At 45.8% G+C, this 27,804-nt stretch overlaps 2 protein-coding genes across 12 annotated transcripts in view; one reads left to right on the forward strand and one right to left on the reverse strand.

Annotated features, from left to right (window-relative positions):
- Window positions 1–27,804, reverse strand: part of ARHGAP40 (Rho GTPase activating protein 40) — a 263,780-nt gene that overhangs the window by 76,033 nt on the left and 159,943 nt on the right. For 8 of the 11 annotated variants that reach the window (XM_056549621.1, XM_056549624.1, XM_056549626.1 and 5 more), the window contains one exon: window positions 26,973–27,046. The exons of 1 other annotated variant lie outside the window; for it this stretch is intronic. In XM_056549621.1, coding sequence (XP_056405596.1) covers window positions 26,973–26,998 — 26 coding nt within the window. In that variant the 5' untranslated portion in view covers window positions 26,999–27,046. Of the gene's footprint in view, window positions 1–1,923; window positions 1,992–2,743; window positions 2,905–26,972; window positions 27,047–27,804 lie in introns of those variants that run through there. 2 more of the 11 variants (XM_056549629.1, XM_056549630.1) reach the window with 2 other exon arrangements.
- On the forward strand, window positions 1,893–27,659 carry ACTR5 (actin related protein 5). Its single transcript, XM_056549632.1, has 9 exons — window positions 1,893–2,261; window positions 4,275–4,504; window positions 5,998–6,167; window positions 8,727–8,944; window positions 12,756–12,917; window positions 12,997–13,107; window positions 15,278–15,417; window positions 24,388–24,520; window positions 26,981–27,659. Exons 1-9 carry the CDS (start codon window positions 1,908–1,910, stop codon window positions 27,239–27,241), a joined length of 1,779 nt encoding a protein of 592 aa, XP_056405607.1. The 5' UTR covers window positions 1,893–1,907; the 3' UTR covers window positions 27,242–27,659.

A 27,804-nucleotide genomic window follows, 5' to 3' on the forward strand; every position in this document is an offset into this window, starting at 1 on the left:
GTCATCATGTCTATATGGAGGAACTGTGTGATGTCATCATGTCCATATGTAGGAACTGTGTGATGTCATCATGTCCATATGGAGGAACTGTGTGATGTCATCATGTCCATATGCAGGAACTGTGTGATGTCATCATGTCCATATAGAGGAACTGTGTGATGTCATCATGTCCATATGGGGGAACTGTGTGATGTCATCGTGTCCATATGGAGGAACTGTGTGATGTCATCATGTCCATATGGAGGAACTGTGTGATGTCATCATGTCTATATGGAGGAACTGTGTGATGTCATCATGTCTATATGGAGGAACTGTGTGATGTCATCATGTCTATATGGGGGAACTGTGTGATGTCATCATGTCCATATAGAGGAACTGTGTGATGTCATCATGTCCATATGGAGGAACTGTGTGATGTCATCATGTCCATATAGAGGAACTGTGTGATGTCATCATGTCCATATGGAGGAACTGTGTGATGTCATCATGTCCATATGGAGGAACTGTGTGACGTCATCATGTCCATATAGAGGAACTGTGTGATGACATCATGTCTATATGGAGGAACTGTGAGATGTCATCATGTCCATATGGAGGAACTGTGTGATGTCATCATGTCCATATGGAGGAACTGTGTGACGTCATCATGTCCATATAGAGGAACTGTTCCCTAGTCTCTCCCTGTGTAACAAACATTAGAGTCCCCTCGGCTCTACGTGTCACATGTCATAAGTGTCCCCTCATCTCCTCCATGTGTCAGTTATTATTGTCCCCTCATCTCACCCGTTTAAGTTATTAATGTCCCCTCATCTCCCCTGTGAGTCTGTGATTGATATACACTAATTTCTCCCTGTGTCAATTGTTATTGTCCCCTCATCTCTTCCTGAGTCACAGTCATTCATGCCCTCTCATCTCTCCTACAGTATTTAAAGGGGTACTCCACTGGCAAACTTTTTTTTTTTTAATCAACTGATGCCACAAAGTTAAACAGATTTATAAATGACTTATTTTAAAATATATTAATCCTTCCAGTACTTATCAGCTGCTGTATACTACAGAGGAAGTTCTTTTCTTTTTGAATTTCCTTTCTGTCTGACCACAGTGCTCTCTGCTGACACCTCTCTCCATGTGAGGAACTGTCCAGAGTAGGAGAAAATCCCCATAGCAAACCTATCCTGCTCTGGACGGTTCCTAAAATGTACCGAGGTGTCAGCAGAGAGCAATTTGGTCAGACAGAAAGGAAATTCCAAAAGAAAAGAACTTCATGTGGAGCATATAGCAGCTGATAAGTACTGTTTAACTTTCTGGTACCAGGTGATTGAAAAAAAAATTTTTTTCCAGGGGAGTACCCCTTTAAGTTATTAATTTCCCCTCATCTCTCCGCCCTACCTGAGCGAAGTATCTAGGTGACTCAGTTTGGGCCACTGAAATGAATGGCGTTCTCGGCGGGATGTAAACGGATACCTGTGATGGAGACACTAAATGCTGTATAAACCTAGCCTTAGGTGGGAGGTCTGGTCATAGCTGTGGCCACTTGCAGGTCACAACACAACCTCATTTACGTTACTGTGATGGCAGCCCAATTCCGGGAGTGCAACACGGTGACTTTTGTCCCAGTTAAAGTAGTCACGTAACCATTAGCCCAGTGTTTCTCAACCAGGGTGCCTCTAGCAGTTGCAGAACTACAAGTCCCAGCATGCTGGAGGCCCCCGATTGGAAAACACTACCTTAGTTTATCACATATGGTTGTTTAATGTACACAAGTGGATTCTATAAAACAAATAAAATACAACTGGGGGGAAAAGTAAACTATTTGTCTTTACACTAGCCTCTAGGAACTTTTCTACCCCGGAACGTTGTTTCCTTGTCCGTTCGGACGTGTTTTATATATGGACACAGTGTCCAAAATGGCTGCGCCCAGACCTGCGAGTCGTGTATTCACGTTCCGGGATGCCAGGGCGGTCCCGGACCCGGTGCATCAGCCGGTGCTGGACGGACCGGCCGTGCTCGTGTTGGATAATGGCTCCTTCCAGCTCCGGGCGGGATGGGCTGGAGCGGGGCCCCACATGCAGCTACGCTCGGTGGTGGCCCGGAGCCGAGGGGGGCCCCGGAGCCTGAGCCGTGTGGGGAACGACATCCCGAGCCTGGAGCCGCTGAGGTGGCTGCTCCGGACCCCGTTCGATAAGAACCTGCCGGTGAATCTAGAGCTGCAGGAGCTGCTGTGTGATCACGTGTTCCAGAGGCTGGGAGTGACGTCAGAGGTGAGCTGCAGAAAGGCGGGAAATTCAAATAGTTCTGTCACCTTGTGACCTCCAAACGTCACAGTTTCCCCTGTTGAGGTGACATTGTGCTCTAAGACTCTGGGGGAGGTTTATCAAAACCTGTGCAGAGGAAAACTTGCCCAGTTGCCCATAGCAACCAATCAGATTACTTCTTTCATTTTTCACAGGCCTTAATAAAAATGAAAGCAGCAAGCTGATTGGTTGCTATGGGCAACTGGGCAAGTTTTCCTCTGCACAGGTTTTGATAAACCCCCCCCTTCTGTTCACACCAGTCTTTGTCCCCAAAGTTATTTCTTACAAAAAATTAAACTAAACATGTGGCCCAACAATGTGGCTCTCTGGCTGTTGCAAAACTACAACTCCCAGCGTGCCTGGAGTTGTAGTTGTGCAACACAGGTTAAGGAGCACTGCTATACGGTAAAGAAATAAACGCGTCCGGATAGCGTGATAGTGAGTCCTACCCCTAAGCATGTAGATTTTGCGTCAGAAACAGCATCGGCGTTGCTTTCATTCCTTTCATGCCATGGCGTACTTCAGGAGCCAGCAAAATAGAAAGTTATGGATGCTGCACGTCATGTCACTATGCAACGTGAGGTCATGTTATGAAGTCATTAGTGTCCCCTCATCTCCCCCCGTGTGTCAGCTATTAATGCCCCCTCATCTCCCCCCCCGTGTGTCAGTTATTAATGTCCCCTCATCTTCCCCCCCCCCCTGCGTGTCAGTTATTAGTGTCCCCTCATCCCCCCCCCCCCCCCGTGTGTCAGTTATTAGTGTCCCCTCATCTCCCCCCCCCCCCTCTATGGAGACAGCACATGTGCAAGCAGTGTCCCAGCTGACATACAGGGGGAAGATGAGGGGGTATTAATAACGGACACACGGGGGGAAGAGGAGGGGACATTAATAACTGAGACAGAAGGAAGATGAGGGGACATCAATAACTGACACACAGGGGGAAGATGAGGGGACATCAATAACTGACACACAGGGGGAAGAGGAGGGGGCATTAATAACTGACACACGGGGAAGAGGAGGGGGCATTAATAACTGACACACGGGGAAGAGGAGGGGACATTAATAACTGACAGGGGGAAGAGGAGGGGACATTAATAACTGACACACAGGGGGAAGAGGAGGGGACATTAATAACTGACACACAGGGGGAAGAGGAGGGGGCATTAATAACTGACACACAGGGGGAAGAGGAGGGGGCATTAATAACTGACCCACGGGGAAGAGGAGGGGGCATTAATAACTGACACACAGGGAGAAGAGGAGGGGGCATTAATAACTGACACACAGGGAGAAGAGGAGGGGGCATTAATAACTGACACACAGGGAGAAGAGGAGGGGGCATTAATAACTGACACACAGGGGGAAGAGGAGGGGGCATTAATAAGTGACACACAGGGGGAAGATGAGGGGACATTAATAACTGACACACAGGGGGAAGAGGAGGGGACATTAATAACTGACACACAGGGAGAAGATGAGGGGACATAAAGTGACACACAGGGGGAAGAGGAGGGGGCATTAATAACTGACACACAGGGAGAAGAGGAGGGGACATTAATAACTGACACACAGGGGGAAGAGGAGGGGGCATTAATAAGTGACACACAGGGGGAAGATGAGGGGACATTAATAAGTGACACACAGGGAGAAGATGAGGGGACATTAATAACTTACACACAGGGGGAAGAGGAGGGGGCATTAATAAGTGACACACTATGTAGGCAATTGAACTATTGCTTCTTGTAGGAGGCTTTAAAAAAAAATGTCCTAAAAAACAAGAAAAACTTCCAAATGTCAAAATTGTTGACTTTTGGTCAAAAAGTCAATATTACGCAAAAGTGTTAGCAGTAAACACTACAGCTCAGTGACTGATGGCTGCCAATCATATTCGCCTGGAAAACCCATGTGACCAAAGGTGAAGATTTACTATATTTATATAGTCTTTTTATTTATTCTTGTTAACCCCTTCTCCTCCGGCAGGGCTGCGTTGATCACCCCATCGTGTTCACGGAAGCGCCGTGCACCCCGCTTCATGTCCGGCAGATGGTGTCGGAGCTCCTCTTCGAATGTTACCGGGTTCCTAAAGTGTCGTTTGGCGTTGATGGACTGTACAGCTTCTATCACAACAAAAAGGAGGCATTGCCCGCCAGCGCCATCGTCGTGGCCTCCGGGTACCACTGCACTCATATCCTTCCTGTCCTGAATGGCAGGTGAGTCCAGGACATTGATCATGACGGTGTTTCCCAACCAGGGTGCCTCCAGCTGTTGCAAAACTACAACTCCCAGCATGCCCGGACAGCCGAAGGCTGTCCGGACATGCTGGGAGTTGTAGTTTTGCAACAGCTGGAGGCACCCTGGTTGGGAAACACTGGCTTAGGTAGAAGGCAATGATTGAAGTCCAAAATCAGGGCCTTCAGCATTTACTTTGTTACAGATTGGCATTGAATGAGGTTTTTGGGATAAAGTGGACTACTTTGATTGGCACTGTTTAAAAAAAAACATATTTTTAAAAGTTTAGATCGGACCAGGTATTAGTCTGAAGACCTGGTCCGATCTAAACTTTTGGACATGTAAAACAGTGCCAATCAAAGTGACTTATAAGTTAGTGAAGTCCAATGCACTTGACAGCACATTGATCCTCTGACATCCCGCCGAGAACGCCATTTATTTCAGTAGCTCAAACTGAGTGACCTAGTGACTTCGCTTGGGCCTGTAACGCATTTTAACGTATTAATTAATGGTAAAAAGCATGTGTCCAATAATTGGAGGACAAATCCATGGCAATTGCGAACCCAGTGTAAGGGTGCATTCACACGCTCTTTGTTTTTGTGGGTTTTCCGCTGCGTATTTGGAAGGGGACGGGCTCTTCTCGGCTGTCCATAGCAGATTTTCCGCAGAATTTACGCTGCGGAAAATCCGCCGCAGTCCCTACTGACTTCAATGGGGCTTGCGGCAGATTTTCCGCAGCGTAAATTTCTCTGTGGAAAATCTGCTGTAGATAGCCGAGAATGCAGCCTAAACTTTATCAAAACGTGTGTACAAATTTTAATCCGTATACGGTTATAAATGAAAAATATCCGGTTGCATACGTTTTTTTTTTTTTTTTTGTTTTTGTTTTTTTTTAAGAAAAAAAACAAAAAACGTATAAGTTTTTAACTTTTAAAGTTTCACTTGTTTGATTGAAGTTCCAAGAAAAAAACTGCAAAGTCAAGATCCTAACGGTGAAAACCAGATGGAACCGTACGCACCTACAGTTCTGTACGGTTCCCATTGACTCCCATGTTTAAAAAAAAAAAAAAAAAAAAAAAGAAGGATACGTTTCAACGCGGTTTTTCGCCCGGACAGAAAACTGTGGTAGGCTACAGTATGGGAAAAAAACTGACAAAACCGTACAAGACGCAAAACTGACACAACCTGATGCATCTTTTGGCATACCGTTTTCAATGGAGAGTCAATGTATACGGTTTTTAATACGGTTCCATACGGTTTTCAATACGGTTCCATACGGTTTTCAATACGGTTCCGTACGGTTTTCAATACGGTTCCATACGGTTTTCAATACGGTTCCATACGGTTTTCAATACGGTTCCGTACGGTTTTCACTTTGAAACGTATATGGGAACTGTACTGCAAACACATGGTGTGAACCCGGCCTGATATCGGACTGCTTGTGGATGACTTACTACTACTGTTCTTCATGCAGGTTGGACGGTAAGAACTGCAGACGTATAAACATTGGGGGCTTCCAGGCTGTGACCTATCTCCATCGGCTGCTGCAGCTGAAGTATCCAGGACACCTCTCCGCTATCACGTTAAGCCGCATGGAGGAGATTCTACACGAGCATTGTTATGTGCCAGACGACTATATGGAAGGTAGGTCTATAGGTAACATCTTGGCTAGATTTCTTTCCTTGTGCCTGATAAAATAAGCTGGGTATGGTAGAAAGGTAAACCTTGAGTGGGTTATCCAGGAACAGCACCACCCTTTTTGGATTCTTTCCAAAAACAGCGCCCCCCTTGTCCTCAGGTTGTGTGTGGTATTGCAGCTCAGTTCTATAAAAACAAATGGAGCCAAATTGTAATGCTGGTGCTGTGGTGCTGGTTTTGGAAGAACCTGGATAACCTCTTTACCCCTGGGTAATCCCAACTAGAGATGACGGAACTTACAGTAAATTCGATTCGTCACAAACTTCTCGGCTCGGCAGTTGATAGCTTATCCTGCATAAATTAGTTCAGCTTTCAGGTGCTCCGGATGGCAGGACTGTATCCACCTTTTCAAGCCCACCGGAGCACCTGAAAGCTGAACTAATTTATGCAGGAAAAGTCATCAACTGCCGAGCCGAGAAGTTTGTGACGAATCGAATTTACTGTAAGTTCGCTCATCTCTAATCCCGACGCCAACATTTACAGCATAGCCACAGGATTTGTCATAAATGTCTGATATATGCAGGTCCCACTATAGTTAGGATTTAAATATTGTCTGACTAGCACCTTATGTGGATGCCTATGGTCACTGTTTCCGAACCAGGGTGCGTTCAGCCAAATGTTGTCTGGGCATGCTGAGAGTTGTAGTTTTACAACAGCTGGAGGCACCCTGGTTGGGAAACACTGGGCCAATGGCTACACAGCAACTTTGACTGCGACACAGGTAACCGTATCTCGCTCCCTGAATTGTGCTGCCATCACAACTAACGCAAGTAAATGAGGTTGTGTTGCGACCTTCAAGTGGCCACAGCCGTGACCAAACCTCCTCTAAGGCGGCATTACACCACGTTTTTGCAGTACAGTTCCCGTATACGTTTTCAATGTGAAAACCGTATGGAACCGTATTGAAAACCGTATGCCAAACGATGCATCTGGTTACATCCGTCTTGCGTCTAAGGCTGGGTTCACACCACGTTTTTCAAATACGGTAACGTATACGGTTTTCCGCAAAAAACGTATACGACCGTATGCATAGAGAATGCATTGTAAACCGTATTCCAAATGTTGTGTACGGTTGCATCCGTTTTGCCTCGGATACGGTTTTGCCGATTTTCCAACCGTAGGCAAAAACGCTGTCGACCACGTTTTTTGCCTCCGGTTGGAAAACCGTGTGCGAACCGTATGCGGTTCTTTTAACATTGTTGTCTAAGAGAACCGTACACAGAATTCCAGAATACGGTTGGACACGGTTTTTCTAATCCGTTTTTGGAGTTGACACATGCGCAGATCTTTCTAGAATTCATCCCAGACATCCCACTCCCACATCCTTTGGAATTTCAATAGAACAATAGTAACTTTATTAAATTGCTGGAAAACTAATTTCAACAAAATAGCAAAACGGATGCAAACGGATAGAACCGTACATACGTTTTAGAACCGTATACGGGGAAAAACCGTATACGTTTTAATTTGGAGTCATACGGTTGTATACGGTTTTTAGCGGAAAACCGTATATGGTAACCGTATTTGAAAAACGTGGTGTGAACCCAGCCTTACACGGTTTTGTCCAGTTTTTTTTTTCCCGTACCCAAATCTGTGTAAGATGCAAGACGAATGCGTGTGGAAAAAAAAAAAAAAGTCCGGGTGAAAAACCCTATTAAACCGTATACTTGGGTCAATGGGAACCGTACAGAACTGTATGTGCGTACTGTTCCATCCGGTTTTCACTATACGTTTTTTTTGACTTTGCACAGTTTTTTTTCTTGGAAATCCAGTCAAACAAGTGAAACTTTATTCATAATGGAGTGAAAAGTTAAACACGTGTAGGTTTTTTATTTAAAAAACGGATGCAACCGGACGTCATTTTTCAAACCCTATAGGGATTAAAGTTTGTACACACGTTTTCATACAGTTTAGTCCGGTTTTGAGGAATCAGTTTTTCATCAAAAACCTGATACGGGAACTGTATTGCAAAAACGTGGTGTGAACGCAGACTAAGGCTAGGTACGTACTGCATTTAACACTTCTATCACAGATATCCGTTGACATCCCGCCGAGAACGCCACTTATTTCAATGGCTCAAACTGAATTCCCAAGTGACTTCACTCTGGCCGGATTTTGTATTATTTATATTTATGATTTATATATTGTTGATGTAGTATAAGAATAAGATGTGACTAGCACCTTATGTAGATACCTGTAATTCAGTGTTTCCCAACCAGGGTGCCTCCAGCTGTTGCAAAACTAGCCCAACTTTCCAGAGAGATCAGAACAGAGTGGATCACAGTGCTTAGGTCAATGTCCACCAACCAGGGTGCCTCCAGCTGTTGCAAAACTACAACTCCCAGCATGCCCGGACAGCCTTCGGCTGTCCGGGCATGCTGGGAGTTGTAGTTTTGCAACAGCTGGAGGCACCCTGGTTGGAAAACACTGCTGTAACTTCTTGGTATAGTTATCAACACTCCGTTATAACTGTGTTATGCTGTATTTGTTGTCCATATATAATAGAGCTTAAGAAGTGGCGCTGTCCGGATTACTACGAGGAGAACGTCCACAAGATGCAGCTGCCCTTTTCTTCCAAGCTCCTGAGCAGCGCTGTACCTTCAGAAGAGAAGCAGGAGCGCAGGCAGCAGCAGCTAAGACGTCTGCAAGAACTGAATGCAAGACGCAGGGAGGAGAAACTACAGCAAGACCAGGAGCGGCTGGACAGACTTCTGTATGTACAGGTATATGCAGCTATTTGTGACACTACTGTATACTAGAATAAAAAAAATGGAAGTCCAGCGCGGTGTAACCAAAGCAGATCGTGCGGCTTATTGTATCAAGCACGAAGAACAACAATGATGCATGATGGGATTACTGGGATTATGCATTTATGCCACATTATGATGCTATTTTGTTCAGGTTTACATCTATATATTCACATATTTGTCTACATTGTTGCGGCTTTTGGCTTAACCACTTAAGGACACATGACGTACTGGAACGTCATGTGTCAGCTCCCGATCTATAACGCGGGGTCACGGCGTGGCCCCGCTTCATAGCTAATAGCTATTAGCTGGCTAATAGCGTGCGGCATTGATCGCGGTGCCGCGCGCTATTAACTCTTTAGATGCGGCGTTCAAAGTTGAACGCCGCGTCTAAAGTGAAAGTGAAACCATGCCGGTTAGCTCAGTGGGCTGTTCGGGATAGCCGCGGCGAAATCGCGGCATCCCGAACAGCTTATAGGACAGCGGGAGGGTCCCTACCTGCCTCCTCGCTGTCCGATCGCCGAATGACTGCTCAGTGCCTGAGATCCAGACATGAGCAGTCAAGCGGCAGAATCATTGAACACTGGTTTCCTATGAGAAACCAGTGATCAATGTAAAAGATCAGTGTGTGCAGTGTTATAGGTCCCTATGGGATAACAATGATCAGTGTGTGCAGTGTTATAGGTCCCTATGGAATAACAATGATCAGCGTGTGCAGTGTTATAGGTCCCTATGGGATAACAATGATCAGTGTGTGCAGTGTTATAGGTCCCTATGGAATAACAATGATCAGCGTGTGCAGTGTTATAGGTCCCTATGGGATAACAATGATCAGTGTGTGCAGTGTTATAAGTCCCTATGGGATATTAATGATCAGTGTGTGCAGTGTTATAGGTCCCTATGGGATAACAATGATCAGTGTGTGCAGTGTTATAGGTCCCTATGGGATAACAATGATCAGTGTGTGCAGTGTTATAGGTCCCTATGGGATAACAATGATCAGTGTGTGCAGTGTTATAGGTCCCTATGGGATAACAATGATCAGTGTGTGCAGTGTTATAGGTCCCTATGGGATAACAATGATCAGTGTGTGCAGTGTTATAGGTCCCTATGGGATAACAATGATCAGTGTGTGCAGTGTTATAGGTCCCTATGGGATAACAATGATCAGTGTGTGCAGTGTTATAGGTCCCTATGGGATAACAATGATCAGCGTGTGCAGTGTTATAGGTCCCTATGGGATAACAATGATCAGTGTGTGCAGTGTTATAAGTCCCTATGGGATATTAATGATCAGTGTGTGCAGTGTTATAGGTCCCTATGGGATAACAATGATCAGTGTGTGCAGTGTTATAGGTCCCTATGGGATAACAATGATCAGTGTGTGCAGTGTTATAGGTCCCTATGGGATAACAATGATCAGTGTGTGCAGTGTTATAGGTCCCTATGGGAGCTATAACACTGCAAAAAAAAGTGGAAAAAAAAGTAATTAAAGATCATTTGACCCCTTCCCTATTAAAAGTTTTAATCACCCCCCTTTTCCCATAAAAAAAAACCCCACAGTGTAAATAAAAATAAACATATATGGTATCACCGCGTGCGGAAATGTCCGAATTATAGAAATATATCGTTAATTAACCGCACGGACAATGGCGTGCGCGCAAAAAAATTCCAAAGTCCAAAATAGTGCATTTTTGGTCACTTTTTATATCATGAAAAAATGAATAAAAAGCTATCAATAAGTCCTATCAATGCAAAAATGGTACCGCTAAAAACTTCAGATCACGGCGCAAAAAATGAGCCCTCATACCGCCCCATAAACGGAAAAATAAAAAAGTTATAGGGGTCAGAAGATGACCTTTTTTAAACGTATTAATTTTCCTGCATGTAGTTATGATTTTTTCCAGAAGTCCGACAAAATCAAACCTATATAAGTAGGGGATCATTTTAATCGTATGGACCTACAGAATAATGTTAAGGTGTAATTTTTACCGAAATATGCACTGCGTAGAAACGGAAGCCCCCAAAAGTTACAAAACAGCGTTTTTTTTTTATTTAAATTTTGTCGCACAATGATTTTTTTTCCCGCTTCACCGTAGATTTTTGGGCAAAATGACTGACGTCATTACAAAGTAGAATTGGTGGCGCAAAAAATAAGCCATAATATGCATTTTTAGGTGCAAATTTGAAAGAGTTATGATTTTTTAAAGGCAAGGAGCAAAAAACGAAAATGCAAAAACGGAAAAACCCCCGGTCCTTAAGGGGTTAAAGGGGTACTCTGGTGGAAAACTTTTTTTTTTTTTTTAAATCAACTGGTGCCAGAAAGTTAAACAGATTTGTAAATTACTTCTATTAAAAAAATCTTAATCCTTCCAGTGCTTATTAGCTGCCGAATACTACAGAGGAAATTATTTTCTTTTTGGAACACAGAGCTCTCTGCTGACATCATGACCACAGAGCTCTCTGCTGACATCATGACCACAGAGCTCTCTGCTGACATCATGACCACAGTGCTCTCTGCTGACATCTCTGTCCATTTTAGGAACTGTTCAGAGCAGCATATGTTTTCTATGGAGATTTTCTCCTACTCTGGACAGTTCCTAAAATGGACAGAGATGTCAGCAGAGAGCACTGTGCTCGTGATGTCAGCAGAGAGCTCTGTGTTCCAAAAAGAAAAGAATTTCCTCTGTAGTATTCAGCAGCTAATGAGTACTGGAAGGATTAAAGGGGTATTCCGGGAAAAACATCTTATCCCATTTTATTAAGTTTCGGAAACCTCTGGGCTTCCGAGACGGGAACGTGACATCACGCCACGCCCCCTCCATTCATGTCTTTGGGAGGGAGCGTTGCGGCCGTTACGCCCCCTCCCATAGAAATGAATGGAGGGGGCGTGGCGTTATGTCACGTCCCTGTCTCGGAAGCCCGGAGGTTTCCGGAACTTAATAAAATGAAACATAGAATGCGGGCTGCTGCAGGGAGATCGTGGGGGGTCCCAGCGGCAGGCCCCCCGCGATCAGACATCTTATCCCCTATCCTTTCGATAGGGGATAAGATGTTTTTGCCCGGAATACCCCTTTAAGATTTTTTTATAGAAGTCATTTTTTGTTGTTTCTTACTGTTATGTGACATATTTCAATAACCATTTTGGATCAATACAATGTGTATTATGCACAATTTGTTTGTTCTTGTTTTTGTTTCTATTAGGTGATTTTTCTTTTTTTTTTTCTTTGTTCTCTCACATTGTGAAATTCCTATATGGGTGGGAGGTCTCGCCGGTCCGGCACCACAGGTGTGGACTAATAGGCCAGCATCCTCCCCCTCATAAGGATAGCATGGCAGTCTTACTGTTGTGTGGATAAAGCCGGGTGCCACCGACCGTAACGCGTCACCATCATGCATCATTGTTCCGCATACTTGATACAATAAACCGCACGATCTGCTTTGAGTACACCGCGCTGGACTTCCATTTTTTATTCCTACTATCTTGCCTCCGGTGAGGTCCGCACCTGTCCGGGTCGTGGTTGGTCATCCTGGGTGAGCTGACCACTACTGTATACTGACCTAGGTTTGAAACTAAACAGGACACGGCTATGGCAACTTTTAGTCACAGACCAATGTGAAAAAATCTTATAGAAAACTTTCCCACGGTCACCATTGTAGTTGAAATGATAGCGCGATTGTCCCGTTATTCGTTCTGGTGGCTGCCTGGCTTACAGGGTGCTGCTTTGAAATACCTGGTGTCGCTACCTTTTTTTTGCTATCGTAACGTTGCAGTCTTCATGAACAGGAACTTTTGGAGGATGGGCAAGTGGAGCAGTTCCATAAAGCATTGATGGAGCTGAACATGGACTCTGCAGAGGAGCTACAGTCTTACATTCACAAACTCAGCATGGCCGTCGAGCAGGGCCGGCAACGCGTACTGGGAGATTCCATAGACGGCAAACCACAGGTATGTCATTGTCACACAGAACCAAGCTGGTTACTATGTGCCAAAATTGCGCTGGATGTCATTTATTTTACCTTTTTAGACACCAGAAACTGTGGGGGGAGAAACAGAAGAAATGGAGGGGATTTCAGAACTGGAAACAATGGACTCTGAGGAACAGATTGAACCTGAGAAGACAACACCGAATGTCCAGGTATGGAGTTTATTTATTTATTTATTTTTTACCTGTTCCTAGAACAGTGTTTTCCAATCATGGTGCCTCCAGCTGTTGCCCGAACAGCCTGTGGCTGTCTGGCCCTCTTCCCCCGTGTGAAATCACTTGGTGACTCTGTGATGTCCCAGTAGAGGATATAGTCCCGTACAGTACTTAGGTCCTGTCAGGTTGAGTTCCTCTGTGTCCTAGGGGCTCTCCTGCAGTGTCTCCCCAATAGTAATATATATTATGTATAGTGTTATGTATATAGGACCTTTTAAAGGGGTACTCCGGCCCTGAGACATCTTATCCCCTATCCACCCACCTGTTTGAGCTGCAAGCTGCGGTGCCAGCTCACAAACAGCCGGGTGGCGACCACGGGGGCCAGAGTATCGTGACATCACGGCTCCGCCCCCGTGTGACATCACCCCCCGCTATGCAAGTCAATGGGCCGTCACGATACTCCGGCCCCGTGGTCGCCACCCGGCTGGCACTTCAGCGTGCAGCTCAAACAGGTGGGTGGCGAATACAAGATTGCGGGGGTCCCCAGCGACGGGACCCCCGTAGTGAGACATCTTATCCCCTATGCTTTGGATAGGGGATAAGATGTCTCAGGGCCGGAGTACCCCTGCAGGGTCCTTTGAGTTGTCACCTGTGTTCACATGATGTGTTATGTTACGTTACCCAGAGAGCACCAGCTAATCAGGTGACCTGCAGCTTGACCTATAGACTTCTGGCTCAGCCCCCCTTTATTAGAGGGGGGAGCCATTACAATCTCTCTCTTATGACTCCTGCTGAGATACAGTAAAGACCAGACGTCTCAGAGCCAGTGTCCAACACGTCTGGAGGCCTGAAGCCTAACCTACAGCCAAATTCCAGTAAGTCAAGTCATCTCTGTCTGCTGTCACTACCTACAACCTAGTCAAGCCTAAAGTCAAGTCTATTATAGTCAGCGTGGCTGTCCTAAAGTCTGTCAAAGTCACTGCAAGTCCCAGCAAGCTGCGAGGTCCCCTGTGTTACTGGTCACCTCTCTGGGATCCTGGCCTAGCTGTAAAGACTATTTCCATCTGTCTACCTCAGTAAAGCTACCATTAACCCTAACCTGGCCTTGGACTATTATTTGCCTTGCCTAACCTTGGGATAGTGGTGCTACCATTCGGCTGGTTACCGGGAAAACCACACCCTGGCATCACGAACATTTAGAGGATAATAACACCTTGCCCCTGGGCTACAACATCTGCTCCATACACTTCGCACCCGAGACACCCCGTGGCTTCGCCACAACTCAATTTGGGCTAATAAAATAAATGGCGTTCTTGGCAGGATGTCAATGGATACCTGTGATGGAAACTAGAGATGAGCGAATTTACAGTAAATTCGATTCGTCACGAACTTCTCGGCTCGGCAGTTGATGGCTTATCTTGCATAAATTAGTTCAGCTTTCAGGTGCTCCGGTGGGCTGGAAAAGGTGGATACAGTCCTAGGAAAGAGTCTCCTAGGACTGTATCCACCTTTTCCAGCCCACGGGAGCACCGGAAAGCTGAACTAATTTATGCAGGATAAGTCATCAACTGCCGAGCCGAGAAGTTCGTGACGAATCGGATTTACTGTAAATTTGCTCATCTCTAATGGAAACGCTGAACGCAGTATGAATTTCGCCTTTAGATGGAGTTTTGGTCACAGCTGTGGCCACTTGCAGCAGCTGGAGCCACCATGGTTGGGAAACTCTGCTCTGGGACAGGTCAAAAGTTTTGATTGGTCGTGGTGTTGATACTGACACCCCTACCTATTAGGACTGTGCTTCCCAACCAGGGTGCCTCCAGCTGTTGCAAAACTACAACTCCCAGCATGCCCGGACAGCCAACGGCTGTCCGGGCATGCTGGGAGTTGTAGTTTTGCAACAGCTGGAGGCGCACTGGATTAGTAGAATGAGTGGGGAGAAGCGTGCTTTAATCAATCTTTGTCTCGCTGCCCCATAGACTTTTATAATGGAGTAGCACAACAAAGATCACTGAGACCCCGACTGATCTAAACTTTCAACATGTCTCTACGACGTATCAAAAAAAGTTTTTTAAAAAATTGATGGTGCCCATAAAGCTAACGTGTTAATTCGTGCAAGATTTTGTTTATTTTATCTGACAGTATGCGACCTCCTTTTTATTTCCTCTAGCCCATGTTTAACATTGCAGAATATCATCAGATGTATTTGGGCACGGAGAGGATACGGGTCCCTGAAGTGTTATTTCAGCCTTCACTGATCGGAGAAGACCAGGCCGGACTGGCAGAGACGATGCAGTATATGCTTGACCGGTGAGTACAGATAGTGGGTTACTTGTATAGGATTTCTTAGGGATGAACCCTGCATTATAGAGATGCTTTATATTCAATTATTAGGATACGGTGATCCCTCAACTTACAATAGTTTCAACATACAATGGTCTTTTCTGGACAATTGTAACTTGAATCCAGACTCAACGTACAATGTACAGACAGTCCAGATCTGTAAAATGTGTCAATGGCCGGAAGATCTGACCTATCAGAATGGACATTTCACTGGTAAAACCCCTGTATTACTGAAGTGTGTGCACTGACTGGTGTCTGGTAGCGCCCCCTACAGTACAGGGAGGTATTACATGTTCTGTACTACTCCTTACCTGTATTACTGAAGTGTATGCACTGACTGGTGTCTGGTAGCGCCCCCTACAGTACAGGGAGGTATTACATGTTCTGTACTACTCCTTACCTGTATTACTGAAGTGTATGCACTGACTGGTGTCTGGTAGCGCCCCCTACAGTACAGGGAGGTATTACATGTTCTGTACTACTCCTTACCTGTATTACTGAAGTGTATGCACTGACTGGTGTCTGGTAGCGCCCCCTACAGTACAGGGAGGTATTACATGTTCTGTACTACTCCTTACCTGTATTACTGAAGTGTATGCACTGACTGGTGTCTGGTAGCGCCCCCTACAGTACAGGGAGGTATTACATGTTCTGTAATCTTTACCTGTATTACTGAAGTGTATGTACTGACTGGTGTCTGGTAGCGCCCCCTACAGTACAGGGAGGTATTACATGTTCTGTAATCTTTACCTGTATTACTGAAGTGTATGTACTGACTGGTGTCTGGTAGCGCCCCCTACAGTACAGGGAGGTATTACATGTTCTGTACTCTTTAACTGTGCCAGGGTTAGCTGCTCCTTATGACACCGGGTGAGGGTGGCTCCATAACTTTTTTACAACTGTCGGGTTTTCAGGAAAATGTAGGGAACACACTCCTAATTATGCAAACCATGCCCCTTTAGTCGGGGGGGGGGGGGGGGGGTTAAAAAATACTGAGTAATTGGAAAACTTTCGGGTTTTTACCAGTAAAATGCTTTACTGGATAGGGTACAAAATGAAGAGACCAACAAAATGGGGGGCAATGCTTCATTATTGCCCATCGACCTGGGAATGGCCCCATGGGTTGATGAGGGAGGATAGAGAACATACAGGGGATTGGCCTTTCTTGGTTACTTGTGCCTTACGTGTTTGGCATTAATGGATTGTTAAAGGGGTATTCCAGGAAAAAAACTTTTTTTTTATATCAACTGGCTCCAGAAAGTTAAACAGATTAGTAAATTACTTCTATTAAAAAATCTTAATCCTTCCAATAATTATCAGCTGCTGAAGTTGAGTTGTTCTTTTCTGTCTGGCAACAGTGACATCTCTGCTTGTCTCGGGAACTGCACAGAGTAGAAGAGGTTTGCTATGGGGATTTTCTTCTACTCTGGACAGTTCCTGAATCAGAGAGCACTGTGCGGAGGTAGGCCCGGGTGTTGCTCTTATCGTTGAGTAACCCTGGCAAAGCTGCTTCATTTGAAACCTGAGAACGAGAGTTAAAGGGGTACTTCGCTGCTCAGCATTTGGAACAAACTGTCCAGAACGCTGGAGCAGACGGCGGGATCTTATGACGTCATAGCCCCGCTCCCTCATGTAGTTACACCCCGCCCCCTCAATGCAAGTCTATGGGAGGGGGTGTGAAAATCACGCCCCCTCCCATAGACTTGCATTGAGGGGGCGGGGCGTGACGTTGGGGTGGGGCTATGACGTCACAAGCTCCAGGCGTCTGCTTCAGCGTTTGGGACAGTTTGTTCCAAATGCTGAGCAGCGAAGTACCCCTTTAAAGGGGGTACTCTGCCCCTAGACATCTTATCCCCTAGATAGATAGATAGAGGATAAGATGTCTGATCGTGGGGGTCCGGCTGCTGGGACCCAAGCAATCTCTGTGCAGGCACCTCTTGGCATTCTGAACATTATGCTCCCATAGACATGAATGGAGGGGGTATGGCGTGACGTCACAACCCAGCTTTCTCAACTAAATGTTCAGAGCGTCGGGTGCATGCACTGAGATCGCAGGGGGTCCCAGCGGCCGGACCTCCACGATCAGACATCTTATCCATAACCCTTTGGATAGAGGATAAGATGTCTAGTGGTGGAGTATCCCTTTAAGTCTCGTTCTAAGGTTTCAAAGGAGGCCGCTCTGCCAGGGTTACTCAATATTTTTGACAACACCCTTGGGATAAGATGTCTAGGGGTGGAGTACCCCTTTAAGGGGTTACATTCAGCGATGCGGATACATGCAAGATTTTCTTATGGGACGTCCTCTTCCGCTAGTGTAGGGCTATGTCCACATGGTGAAACGTTCACACAGAAAATTTCAGTGCAGACATCCCACAGACAGAGGACCGCTCGGAAACGCCCCGTTCCACAAACGGCAATGTATTTTTGAGCGGAATCCGTGAAAAGTTTTATAATGTTTTTGCGGACACCGGAATCAGGATTCCCTCGGCTGATGTAGCTGCTGCAGATATTCCGCCGAGTGCGCAGTGCAGCAGAATCCCATAAAAAAAATTCAATGGGACTCTGCTGCAGCGGAATATTTTGTCAGAATTCCGCACAGACGTTCCGAAGTGTGAACACAGCCTTAGAGAGTAAAACTATGAAAAATAATTTGCTGGTGGTAACGGTGATCTATATGATGTACCCAGAGAAAACAGATACAGAGACACTGGGTTCAGCGCTACCTCAAGTCGACTATTGATTATCAATAATTTTTGCCCGGGAAATGCTTTGGAAAATGTTTTATTTTTTATTTTAAATCAACTGGTGCCAGAAAGTTAAACAGATTTGTAAATGACCTCTCTGTAAAAATCTTAATCCTTCCAGTACTTATCAGCTGCTGTATGCTCTAGAGGAAATTGTGTAGTTATTTCCAGTCTGACCACAGTGCTCTCTGCTGACACCTCTGTCCATGTCAGGAGAGGTTTATTATGGGGATTTGCTCCTACTCTGGACAGTTCCTAAAATGGACAGAGGTGGCAGCAGAGAGCACTGTGGTCAGACTGAAAAAGAAATACACAACTTCCTCTAGAGCATACAGCTGCTGATAAGTACTGGAAGGATTAAGATTTTTACTTAGAAGTCATTTACAAATCTGTTTAACTTTCTTTTTTTTTCAAATCTTTATTTAGTTTTTTCAACCAATATAAGACAAAGTTGTGAAGCATAAATTGACAAAGCTGTAAATCAACATTGCTTGAGCATGAATCGAAAAAGTCAATACCTTCAAAGATACAATGAACTTCTGTTCACAATCTAAGGCAACTAAAGGTGCTGTCATATGGGTATACATTTCTTAATATGAATTAGAAGTAATCTGTCTAGCGTTACCTCGAACTGCGTCAAAGGGCAGCGGTAAAAAGACGTTCCGTGTATCTTTCACTTATCGAATTAAATCAACAAACTATTGAAAGTCATTTGTATCTAAATTGCTAAGGTAAACAATTAGCGAGTAAGAAAGAAAAAGAAGAGAGGTAAAGTGAAAGGCATAGGAGAACGAGGAGGAGATGAGAGAAAAGTGGGGGAAAGGGGGGGGGGAAAGGGGGGGGTGAAGGGTAGGTCAATGGACTATGTCATGGGTCTACTGATTACACTGGGATACTGAGGTGTCACCAGCTCCTGCTGTGTCAATATTTGCCTGTATTGTCTCCTTGAAGTGAATCCAAGGGTACCACGTTTTAAAGTATTTGTCGTATGAGCGGATACTCCAGCTAGATAGTTCTTCTAATCTACAAATACTGGCTACCTTTGCTAGCCATTCTTGCAAAGTTGGGGGATTAGGCTGTCTCCAGTGGAGAGGTATTAATAATTTTGCCGCTGCCAACAGATGAGCCAGAAGTGAGTGTTTGTGCAGGGTATTTCCCCCATGGGGTAAGCCCAAGAGCACTAGCTGTGGGGTCAAGTGTACTTTTCTGCCTAGAATCAAGTCTATGTGTTGTCCCACTGCCTTCCAATAATCAGTGATTGACGGGCAAGTCCACCACAAGTGTGATAGAGAGCCAGTTTGCTTACAGCCTCTCCAGCATTCACCCGTAGGGGAGAGGCCCCAATTATATAATCGTTCAGGGGTCCTATACCATCTTGAGATGAGCTTAAAGTGGTTTTCTTGGAGTTTCACACATTTTGAAAAGCCATGGGAGTTTTTTAACACCACTGACTTTTCCTCCGTCGTCAGTGACAAACCCAATTCTTTCTCCCAGGACAATAGGTACAAAGGATAAGCATTTCCCCCTTCTCTATTGATATGGGAACGAATAAATGGGAGTCTAATTTTAGATTCCGGTGCTGACTGCGATGCTGTCTCCAACCAAGTGGGGTCTTTCCTGACGACGTACACCTTGAGCAATGCCCGGCACATGCCCTGTATAGCCTGTATGTGTAGGAAGTGTAGAGTTCTATTCGGTAGAAGGGAATGTAGTAACTCTTGAGTTGGGGGTGAGTTTTCCAGGCATATGTCTTTGATTGGGATAGAATTTAATTTGGACCAAATGTCAGATTGAGCATGTGTTGAGTGGGGTAAGATGCTTGGAATCAAAGAGCCGGGTAGTAAGGGTGAGATTGTGTGCGAGGTGAAGGCGTCCCACTGTCTCTGTTTGTCATAGGCCTGTTTCACCGTCAATGTACCTACTAGCAGAGGGTTTGAAATCTTTGATATGAGGTTCCGTGTGGGCAGCCATGTAGCTTGCAGGTCGGACACACCAGGTGACGTCAGTTGTGACATCTCTAACATGATACCTTGCAGGAGGCTGGTACCAGAGGAAATCTCTATCCATCTCTGCAAGTGTGTCATTGTGTACAATTGTGATACGTCTGGGATGCCCAGGCCCCCTAAATGTTTGGGTTTGGTTAGTAGCGAGTGAGGTAGGCGAGGTCGTTTGGACGACCAGAGAAAAGAAGAAAACACCTGTTTCCATTGGCGAAGATGGCTAGGTGGGAGTTTCAGGGGAGCCATGCGGAGTAAATAGAGTACAGATGGGACCACATACGTTTGGAGCAGATTCCTCCTTCCCATCCAGGAGAGGAACAGAAGTTTATACGCATCGAGTTGTATTTTAATTTTATTGAGTAGCGGGGGATAATTCAGTTGGTATAGTCTACTTAAGTTAGGGGGAATTGCAATGCCCAGATATTTAATGCTTTCTGTCGGCCATTTATATGGAGAATGTCTTTTTAGTGTCGCAAGCATTTCTGGGGGGGCTGATACATTTAAAATTTCCGATTTGGTATAGTTTACTTTAAAGTTTGAAAGTGCACCATAACTATATAATATACTTTGGATTCTTGGTAGCGCTTCTACTGGGTTGGTGATCAGCAACAGCAGATCATCTGCAAAAGCAGCCGCTAAATGTGTGTGTCCTCCAATTGTGAGTCCCCGGACATCTCCCTCCTGCCTCAGTCTTTGGAGTAGTGTTTCCATAACCAAAATGTAAAGGGACGGAGACAGGGGGCACCCCTGCCGTGTCCCATTGTGTATGTCAAAGGAAGGGGAAAGAGTGCCGTTCACCCTTATTCTAGCGCTGGGTGCGCCATAGAGGGACATAACAGCCCTCACGAATCCAACGGGTATGCCAAACTTAATTAAAACTGCCATCATGTAATCCCATGCAACTCTATCAAATGCCTTTTCGGCATCTGTGCCGAGAAGGACTAATGGTGTGTTGGAAGTATTAGCGAAATGTATGGCATGGAGGACTCTCAGAGCATTGTGTCTCCCCTCCCTTCCTCTAACAAACCCTGATTGGTCTGGATGTATGATCTCTGGTAAATGTTAGCCCAGGCGGTTAGAGAGGAGTTTGGCCCAGATTTTTACATCTAAGTTTAGTAAAGAAATTGGCCTATAGCTTGAGCAGAGGGACAGATCTTTACCCTCCTTAGGCAAGATTGTTATGTGGGCTTCCAGAGATTGTCTCGGGAGTTTAGAGCCGCCTAGCAGGTCATTGCACCAGTTAGTAAGGTGTTGTGTGAGGACCGGTTGGAACTTTTTATAGTATAGAAGGCTAAACCCATCTGGCCCAGGACTTTTTCCAATGGGGAATGAGTTCAGTACAGCAAGAACCTCCTCTGACGAACAAGGGGTCAGCAGGGCCACGCCATCCTCAATAGTGAGTCGGGGCAGGTTAAGCTCATCTAAAAAGGAGCGAATAGCATGTTGTCGCTCTTCTCCCGACCCACCCTCCGATTCAATGTTGTAGAGAGAGTTATAGTATTTTTGAAAGGCTTTGGCTATTTGTTTAGTATCAGTGTGGGACCCCCCCACACTATCTACAATCCTGGGTATGAACGCCTTATCGCGTCTCTTTTTGATCATAGCCGACGTAAGTCGTCCCCCTTTGTCTCCATGAAGGAAGAGCTTTTGTTGGAATCTTACTACATTGGCAGCATGTTGCTTGTTTAGAATGTCTTTGAGGCGTTCTCGTAGTCGCGTCAACCCTCCGTCATTTTCGTTCTGTGGTGCCCTATGTGGGGCCCTTTCAAGTTTTGCAATGTCGGACAGTAAGGATGAGATCGCTTTGTTACGCTCCCTCTTCACCTTAGAACCAAGGGCTATCAATAAGCCTCTCATAAAAGCTTTGTGTGCTTCCCAAACTGTTGGGAGCGGCACATCAGGCGTTACATTTAACGCGAAGAAGGAGCTCAATTGTTCAGTCAGCTTTCCAACCTCGACCTCGTCCGTCAGCAGTGACTCATTAAGTCTCCAGGTCCAGTCTCTCATGGGAATGTGAGGCAGGGAGAAAGTCGCTTGTACAGGGGAGTGGTCTGATAGGGTGCGTGTGGATATGTCAGTCTGAATCAAAGTGGATAGAACACTATCATGGCAGAATATGTAATCTAATCTATGAGAAGACGTGTGAGGAGCTGAGTAAAAGGAGTAAGTGTGGTCTGAGGGGTGTAGAGATCTCCACACGTCTATAAGACCTAGATCTGTCAGTTTGTTCCTTAGGGCTTGTAGGGCTACCGGGGACACTGAGGAGCGTTTAGTGGAGGAGTCTATCAACGGATCGAGAGCCAAGTTAAGATCTGCTCCGAGTATTATCGGCCCCTCTGCGAAAACCCGTAGCCTCTCTAGGGTCCCCAGCAGCCATCGAACCTGATGTGTGTTGGGCGCATACAAGGTGGCAAAGGTGTACGTCATCGACCCCACTTTACCTTTAATAAACAGTGACCGGCCATCTCCTCCATCGCAGCTTTCTTGCAGAACGAAGGGCACATCCCTATGGAACGCAATAGCCACACCTCTGGATGATGAGTTGGAGCTACAACAGTGAAACCAAGAAGAGAAATATTGAGTAGGGAGCTTTGGTACTCTGTCATGCTTGAAATGAGTCTCTTGTAAGAACAAAACTGAAATCTTGTCCTTTTTCAGGAGGGACAGGACTCCATGACGTTTGGATGGGGAGTTAAACCCTTTGACATTGTATGAGCAGAACGTCACTCTTGCCATAAGGTGTCGGTGACTCAATCAGCGAACTGCGTGAAGCAAATGTATCAGCGCCCAAATGTGTGGAGGGAGGGGAGTTGGCAAGTGGGGGAATAAGGTCCGTCCAGGGAAAATGTGTATGAGGGGAGGGAGAGAGGGGCTAGGGACTTAAGGAGAAATAGAGGAGAGGAGAGCAATAGTAGGGAAGAAGAAGCAGGAAAGTAGGTTTAGAAGAAAAGAAGTATAAAGCAGAAATCGTCAACCTTAGTAGGGTCACAGCCAGGGTCCAGGTAGACCCCTAAGTGAAGACAAAAAACCACCCAAGGGTGGGATGACGGGAGCGGTCCGTTCCCTGACCGGCAACCCGTAGATGCCTGTTAACTGTAAGGCAAGTTAAGTGAGGAAAGGACTCCTCAGTTATTCTATTCCATCTATGTAAGATATTAACATCATGGGACTGTGAGAACTATCTGTGTAGGAACTTTAAACGTAGGTCTACCAGTAGGTGCATAGGGGGAAGAGGGATGGGGGGGGGGGGGATGAGGTAAAAGGTAAAAAGGGGGGGGGAGGAGGGGTAAGGATGGGGGGGGAGGTAGGTGGGGGAGGAGGAGGGATGATGGGCTGGAGGTAAGGAGGGTAGAGAGGCACTGCCTGGGACGCAGGGTCCCAGGAAGGCCAGAGTGAGGCAAATCCCGTGTAGGAACTGAATGACAAGAGGCTATGCCTGAATAAACATATGAAAACAAAAGTGCATTAGCTAATCAACTAAAACGACATTACCTACGTACATATAACATTAATAAGGCGCAATGTTAACGCGGCAAGAATAATTAAACAGATGAGCCTAGCGATCAACATTAAATGCAATATCGGGTGCGACAGACCCACCTCCACTTCAGCCACCCTGTTCCCTGTGATATCTGAGGGACTAGGTCACCCGGCAGGATAGAGGGAGGAGGGGGGGGGGGGGGGAGATAGAGAGGGAAGGGATGGAGGGTAGGAGGGGGGGGGGATAGTGGAGGGATAGTGGAGGGATACTGCCTGGGGTGTAGGGCTCCAGGGAGGCCGAAGTGCCGCGGGACCTGTGTATGAATAGGACGACAAGAGGCTATACCTGAATAGGCACATGAAAACATAAGTGCGTTAGCTAATCAGCTTGACAACATTACAGCAGTACATATAGCAGTAGCCAGGCAATAATGGCGATGCGGTAAGAATAATTAAATAGGAGGGCCCAGCGTTCAAGATTAGGTGTAGCAGCTCCACCTCAATTCAGCCATCTAGTTCAGCCAAGGGGGAGGGGCAAACAACGTTCACATTTAACTAGCAAGTGGATGATAGAGAGGAGGCTAATACGGGGTCTCGATGTTTAATGTCTATGAGAATACCAGCCATCTGTTTAACTTTCTATCACCAGTTGATTAAAAAAATTCTTTTCAGTGGAGTACCCCTTTAAATATGCTCTTTTGTGTCTTCCTCAGCTATCCAGGAGAAGTGCAGCAGGAGCTGGTGCAGAATGTCTTCCTGACGGGGGGCAACGTCATGTATCCAGGAATAAAGGCCCGGATGGAGACGGAGCTTCTGCAGATGAGACCTTTTGGTTCCACTTTCCATGTAGGATTATTCTGTTTGTCTGGAGTCCTATTCCCTTCTATTATATTACTATATTTTGTTTAATTTTTACATTTTTTGTGGCAGTGGTTTTAAACTTTCCAGATGTTACAAAACTACAACTCCCAGCATGCTGGGAGTTGTAGTTTTGCAACAGCTGGAGGCACCCTGGTTTGGAAGCACAGTCCTAATAGGTAGGGGTGTCAGTATCAACACCACGACCAATCAAAACTTTTGACCTGTCCCAGAGCAGAGATTCCCAACCATGGTGGCTCCAGCTGCTGCAAGTGGCCACAGCTGTGACCAAAACTCCATCTAAAGGCGAAATTCATACTGCGTTCAGCGTTTCCATTAGAGATGAGCGAATTTACAGTAAATTCGATTCGTCACGAACTTCTCGGCTCAGCAGTTGATGTCTTATCCTGCATAAAAGTAGTTCAGCTTTCCGATGCTCCCGTGGGCTGGAAAAGGTGGATACAGTCCTAGGAGACTCTTTCCTAGTACTGTATCCACCTTTTCCAGCCCACCGGAGCACCTGAAAGCTGAACTAATTTATGCAAGATAACTCCAACTGCCGAGCCGAGAAGTTTGTGACGAATCGAATTTACTGTAAATTCGCTCATCTCTAGTTTCCATCACAGGTATCCATTGACATCCTGCCAAGAACGCCATTTATTTTATTAGCCCAAATTGAGTTGTGGCGAAGCCACGGGGTGTCTCGGGTGCGAAGGTGTGAGGTGTATGGAGCAGATGTTGTAGCCCAGGGGCAAGGTGTTATTATTCTCTAAATGTTCGTGATGCCAGGGTGTGGTTTTCCCGGTAACCAGCCGAATGGTAGCACCACTATTTTATGGTCTTTTACCTGTTTAACTTCTTTGCTTACTATTCTCTCTGTTCGTTTGTTTATACACTGCTAAAAAAAATAAAGGGAACACCTAAACACCACAATGTAACTCCAAGTCAATGACACTTGTGTGAGATCCCACTGTCCACTCAGGAAGAACACTGATTGACAATCAATTTCACATGGAACAGACAACAGGTGGAAATTATAGGCAATTAGCAAGACACCCCCAATAGAGGAGTGATTCTGCATTTGGTGACCACAGACCACTTCTCAGTTCCTATGCTTCCTGGCTGATGTTTTGGTCACTTTTGAATGCTGGCAGTGCTTTCACTCTAGTGGTAGCATGAGGCGGAGTCTACAACCCACACAAGTGGCTCAGGTAGTGCAGCTCATCCAGGTTGGCACATCAATGCGAGCTGTGGCAAGAAGGTTTGCTGTGTCTGTCAACATAGTGTCCAGAGCATGGAGGCTCTACTAGGAGACAGGACAGTACATCAGGAGACGTGGAGGAGACCGTAGGAGGGCAACAACCCAGCAGCAGGACCGCTACCTCCACCTTTGTGCAAGGAGGAGCAGGAGGAGCACTGCCAGAGCCCTGCAAAATGACCTCCAGCAGGCCACAAATGTGCATGTGTCCACTCAAACGGTCAGAAACAGACTCCATGAGGGTGGTATGAGGGCCCGACGTCCACAGGTGGGATTTGTGCTTACAGCCCAACACCGTGCAGGACGTTTTGCATTTGCCAGACAACACAAAGATTGGGCAATTCGCCACTGGCGCCCTGTGCTCTTCACAGTTGAAAGCAGGTTCACACTGAGCACATGTGACAGAGTCTGGAGACGCCGTGGAGAACGTTCTGCTGCATGCAACATCCTCCAGAATAACCGGTTTGGCGGTGGGTTAGTAATAGTGTGGGGTGGCATTTCTTTGGGGGGCCGCACAGCCCTCCATGTGTTTGCCAGAGGTAGCCTGACTGCCATTAGGTACCGAGATGAGATCCTCAGACCCCTTGTGAGACCATATGCTGGTGCGGTTGGCCCAGGGTTCCTCCTAATACAAGACAATGCTAGACCTCATGTGGCTGGAGTGTGTCAGCAGTTCCTACAAGAGGAAGGCATTGATGCTATGGACTGGCCGCCCGTTCCCCAGACCTGAATCCCATTGAGCACATCTGGGACGTCTCGCTCCATCCACCACAGACTGTCCAGGAGTTGGTGGATGCTTTAGTCCAGGTCTGGGAGGACATCCCTCAGGAGACCATCCGCCACCTCAACAGGAGCATGCCCAGGCGTTGTGGGGAGGACATACAGGCACGTGGAGGCCACACACACTACTGAGCCTCATTCTGATTTGTTTTAAGGACATTACATAAAGTTGGATCAGCCTGTAGTGCGGTTTTCACTTTGATATTGAGTGTGACTCCATATCCAGACCTCCATGGGTTGATACATTTGATTTCCATTGATAATTTATGTGCAATTTTGCTGTCAGCACATGTAAAGACGAAAGTATTTCATACGATTAGTTCATTCATTCAGATCTAGGATGTGTTATCTTAGTGTTCCCTTTATTTTAGTGTATTAGTAATATTTTTGTGTTGCACTTACCTCCGCAGGTGTCTTTGGCCTCTCATCCTGTCCTGGATGCCTGGCACGGTGCTTCTGAATGGGCCCTCCGGAATCTGGAAACAGACGAGAGTTGGATAAGCCGTAAAGAATATGAAGAGATGGGAGGAGAGTACCTAAAAGAGCATGCGGCGTCCAACCGCTACACCGCCATTCGACTGCCCAAACCTGCCCCTCGTAGTGCGGCACCAGCCAATAGCCAGGAGGGAGAGAGTGTACCACAGAGTAATGCAGGCCCCTCCCCGTCATAAGGCCGCAATGCTGTATGCTTATTGTACGTTACGCTATAGAGCAGTGGTCTCCAACCGGTGGACATCCAGATATTGCAAAACTACAACTCCCAGCATGCCCGGACAGCATGCTGGGAGTTGTAGTTTTGCAACATCTGGAGGTCCGCAGGTTGGAGACCACTGCTATAGAGACTCTGGAAGCAGATTAAAAAGTGCTCTTCTGTGTCCTCTATGTCAAGAGAGGCTGGACGGCAGGATCCAGGAGACAAGTGGCAGCAGCCTTGTAGCTTCCTTATGGAACGTTACAGGAAGGCCATGTAGATATTGGACAATTCCCTAATTTTCTATTCATATTTATTTTATTTTTGTAATAAAACCAAAACACATCTGGATAAATCTCATAATGTCTGTACAGAGTTATTATTTGTATATATTTAAATATATAAAAAAAAAAAAAGTGTTTCTTTTTTGTTAAATAAAGAATAGATTTATTTACAAAACTGTATGGATATATATTTTTATAATATTTGTATGTGTGCATTTAATATTAGAGAAAAATAAAACAAGGACTTATGTAAAATAAA

Source organism: Hyla sarda, chromosome 13, assembly GCF_029499605.1.
Source record: "Hyla sarda isolate aHylSar1 chromosome 13, aHylSar1.hap1, whole genome shotgun sequence".
In the NCBI taxonomy this organism is placed as follows: domain Eukaryota; kingdom Metazoa; phylum Chordata; class Amphibia; order Anura; family Hylidae; genus Hyla; species Hyla sarda.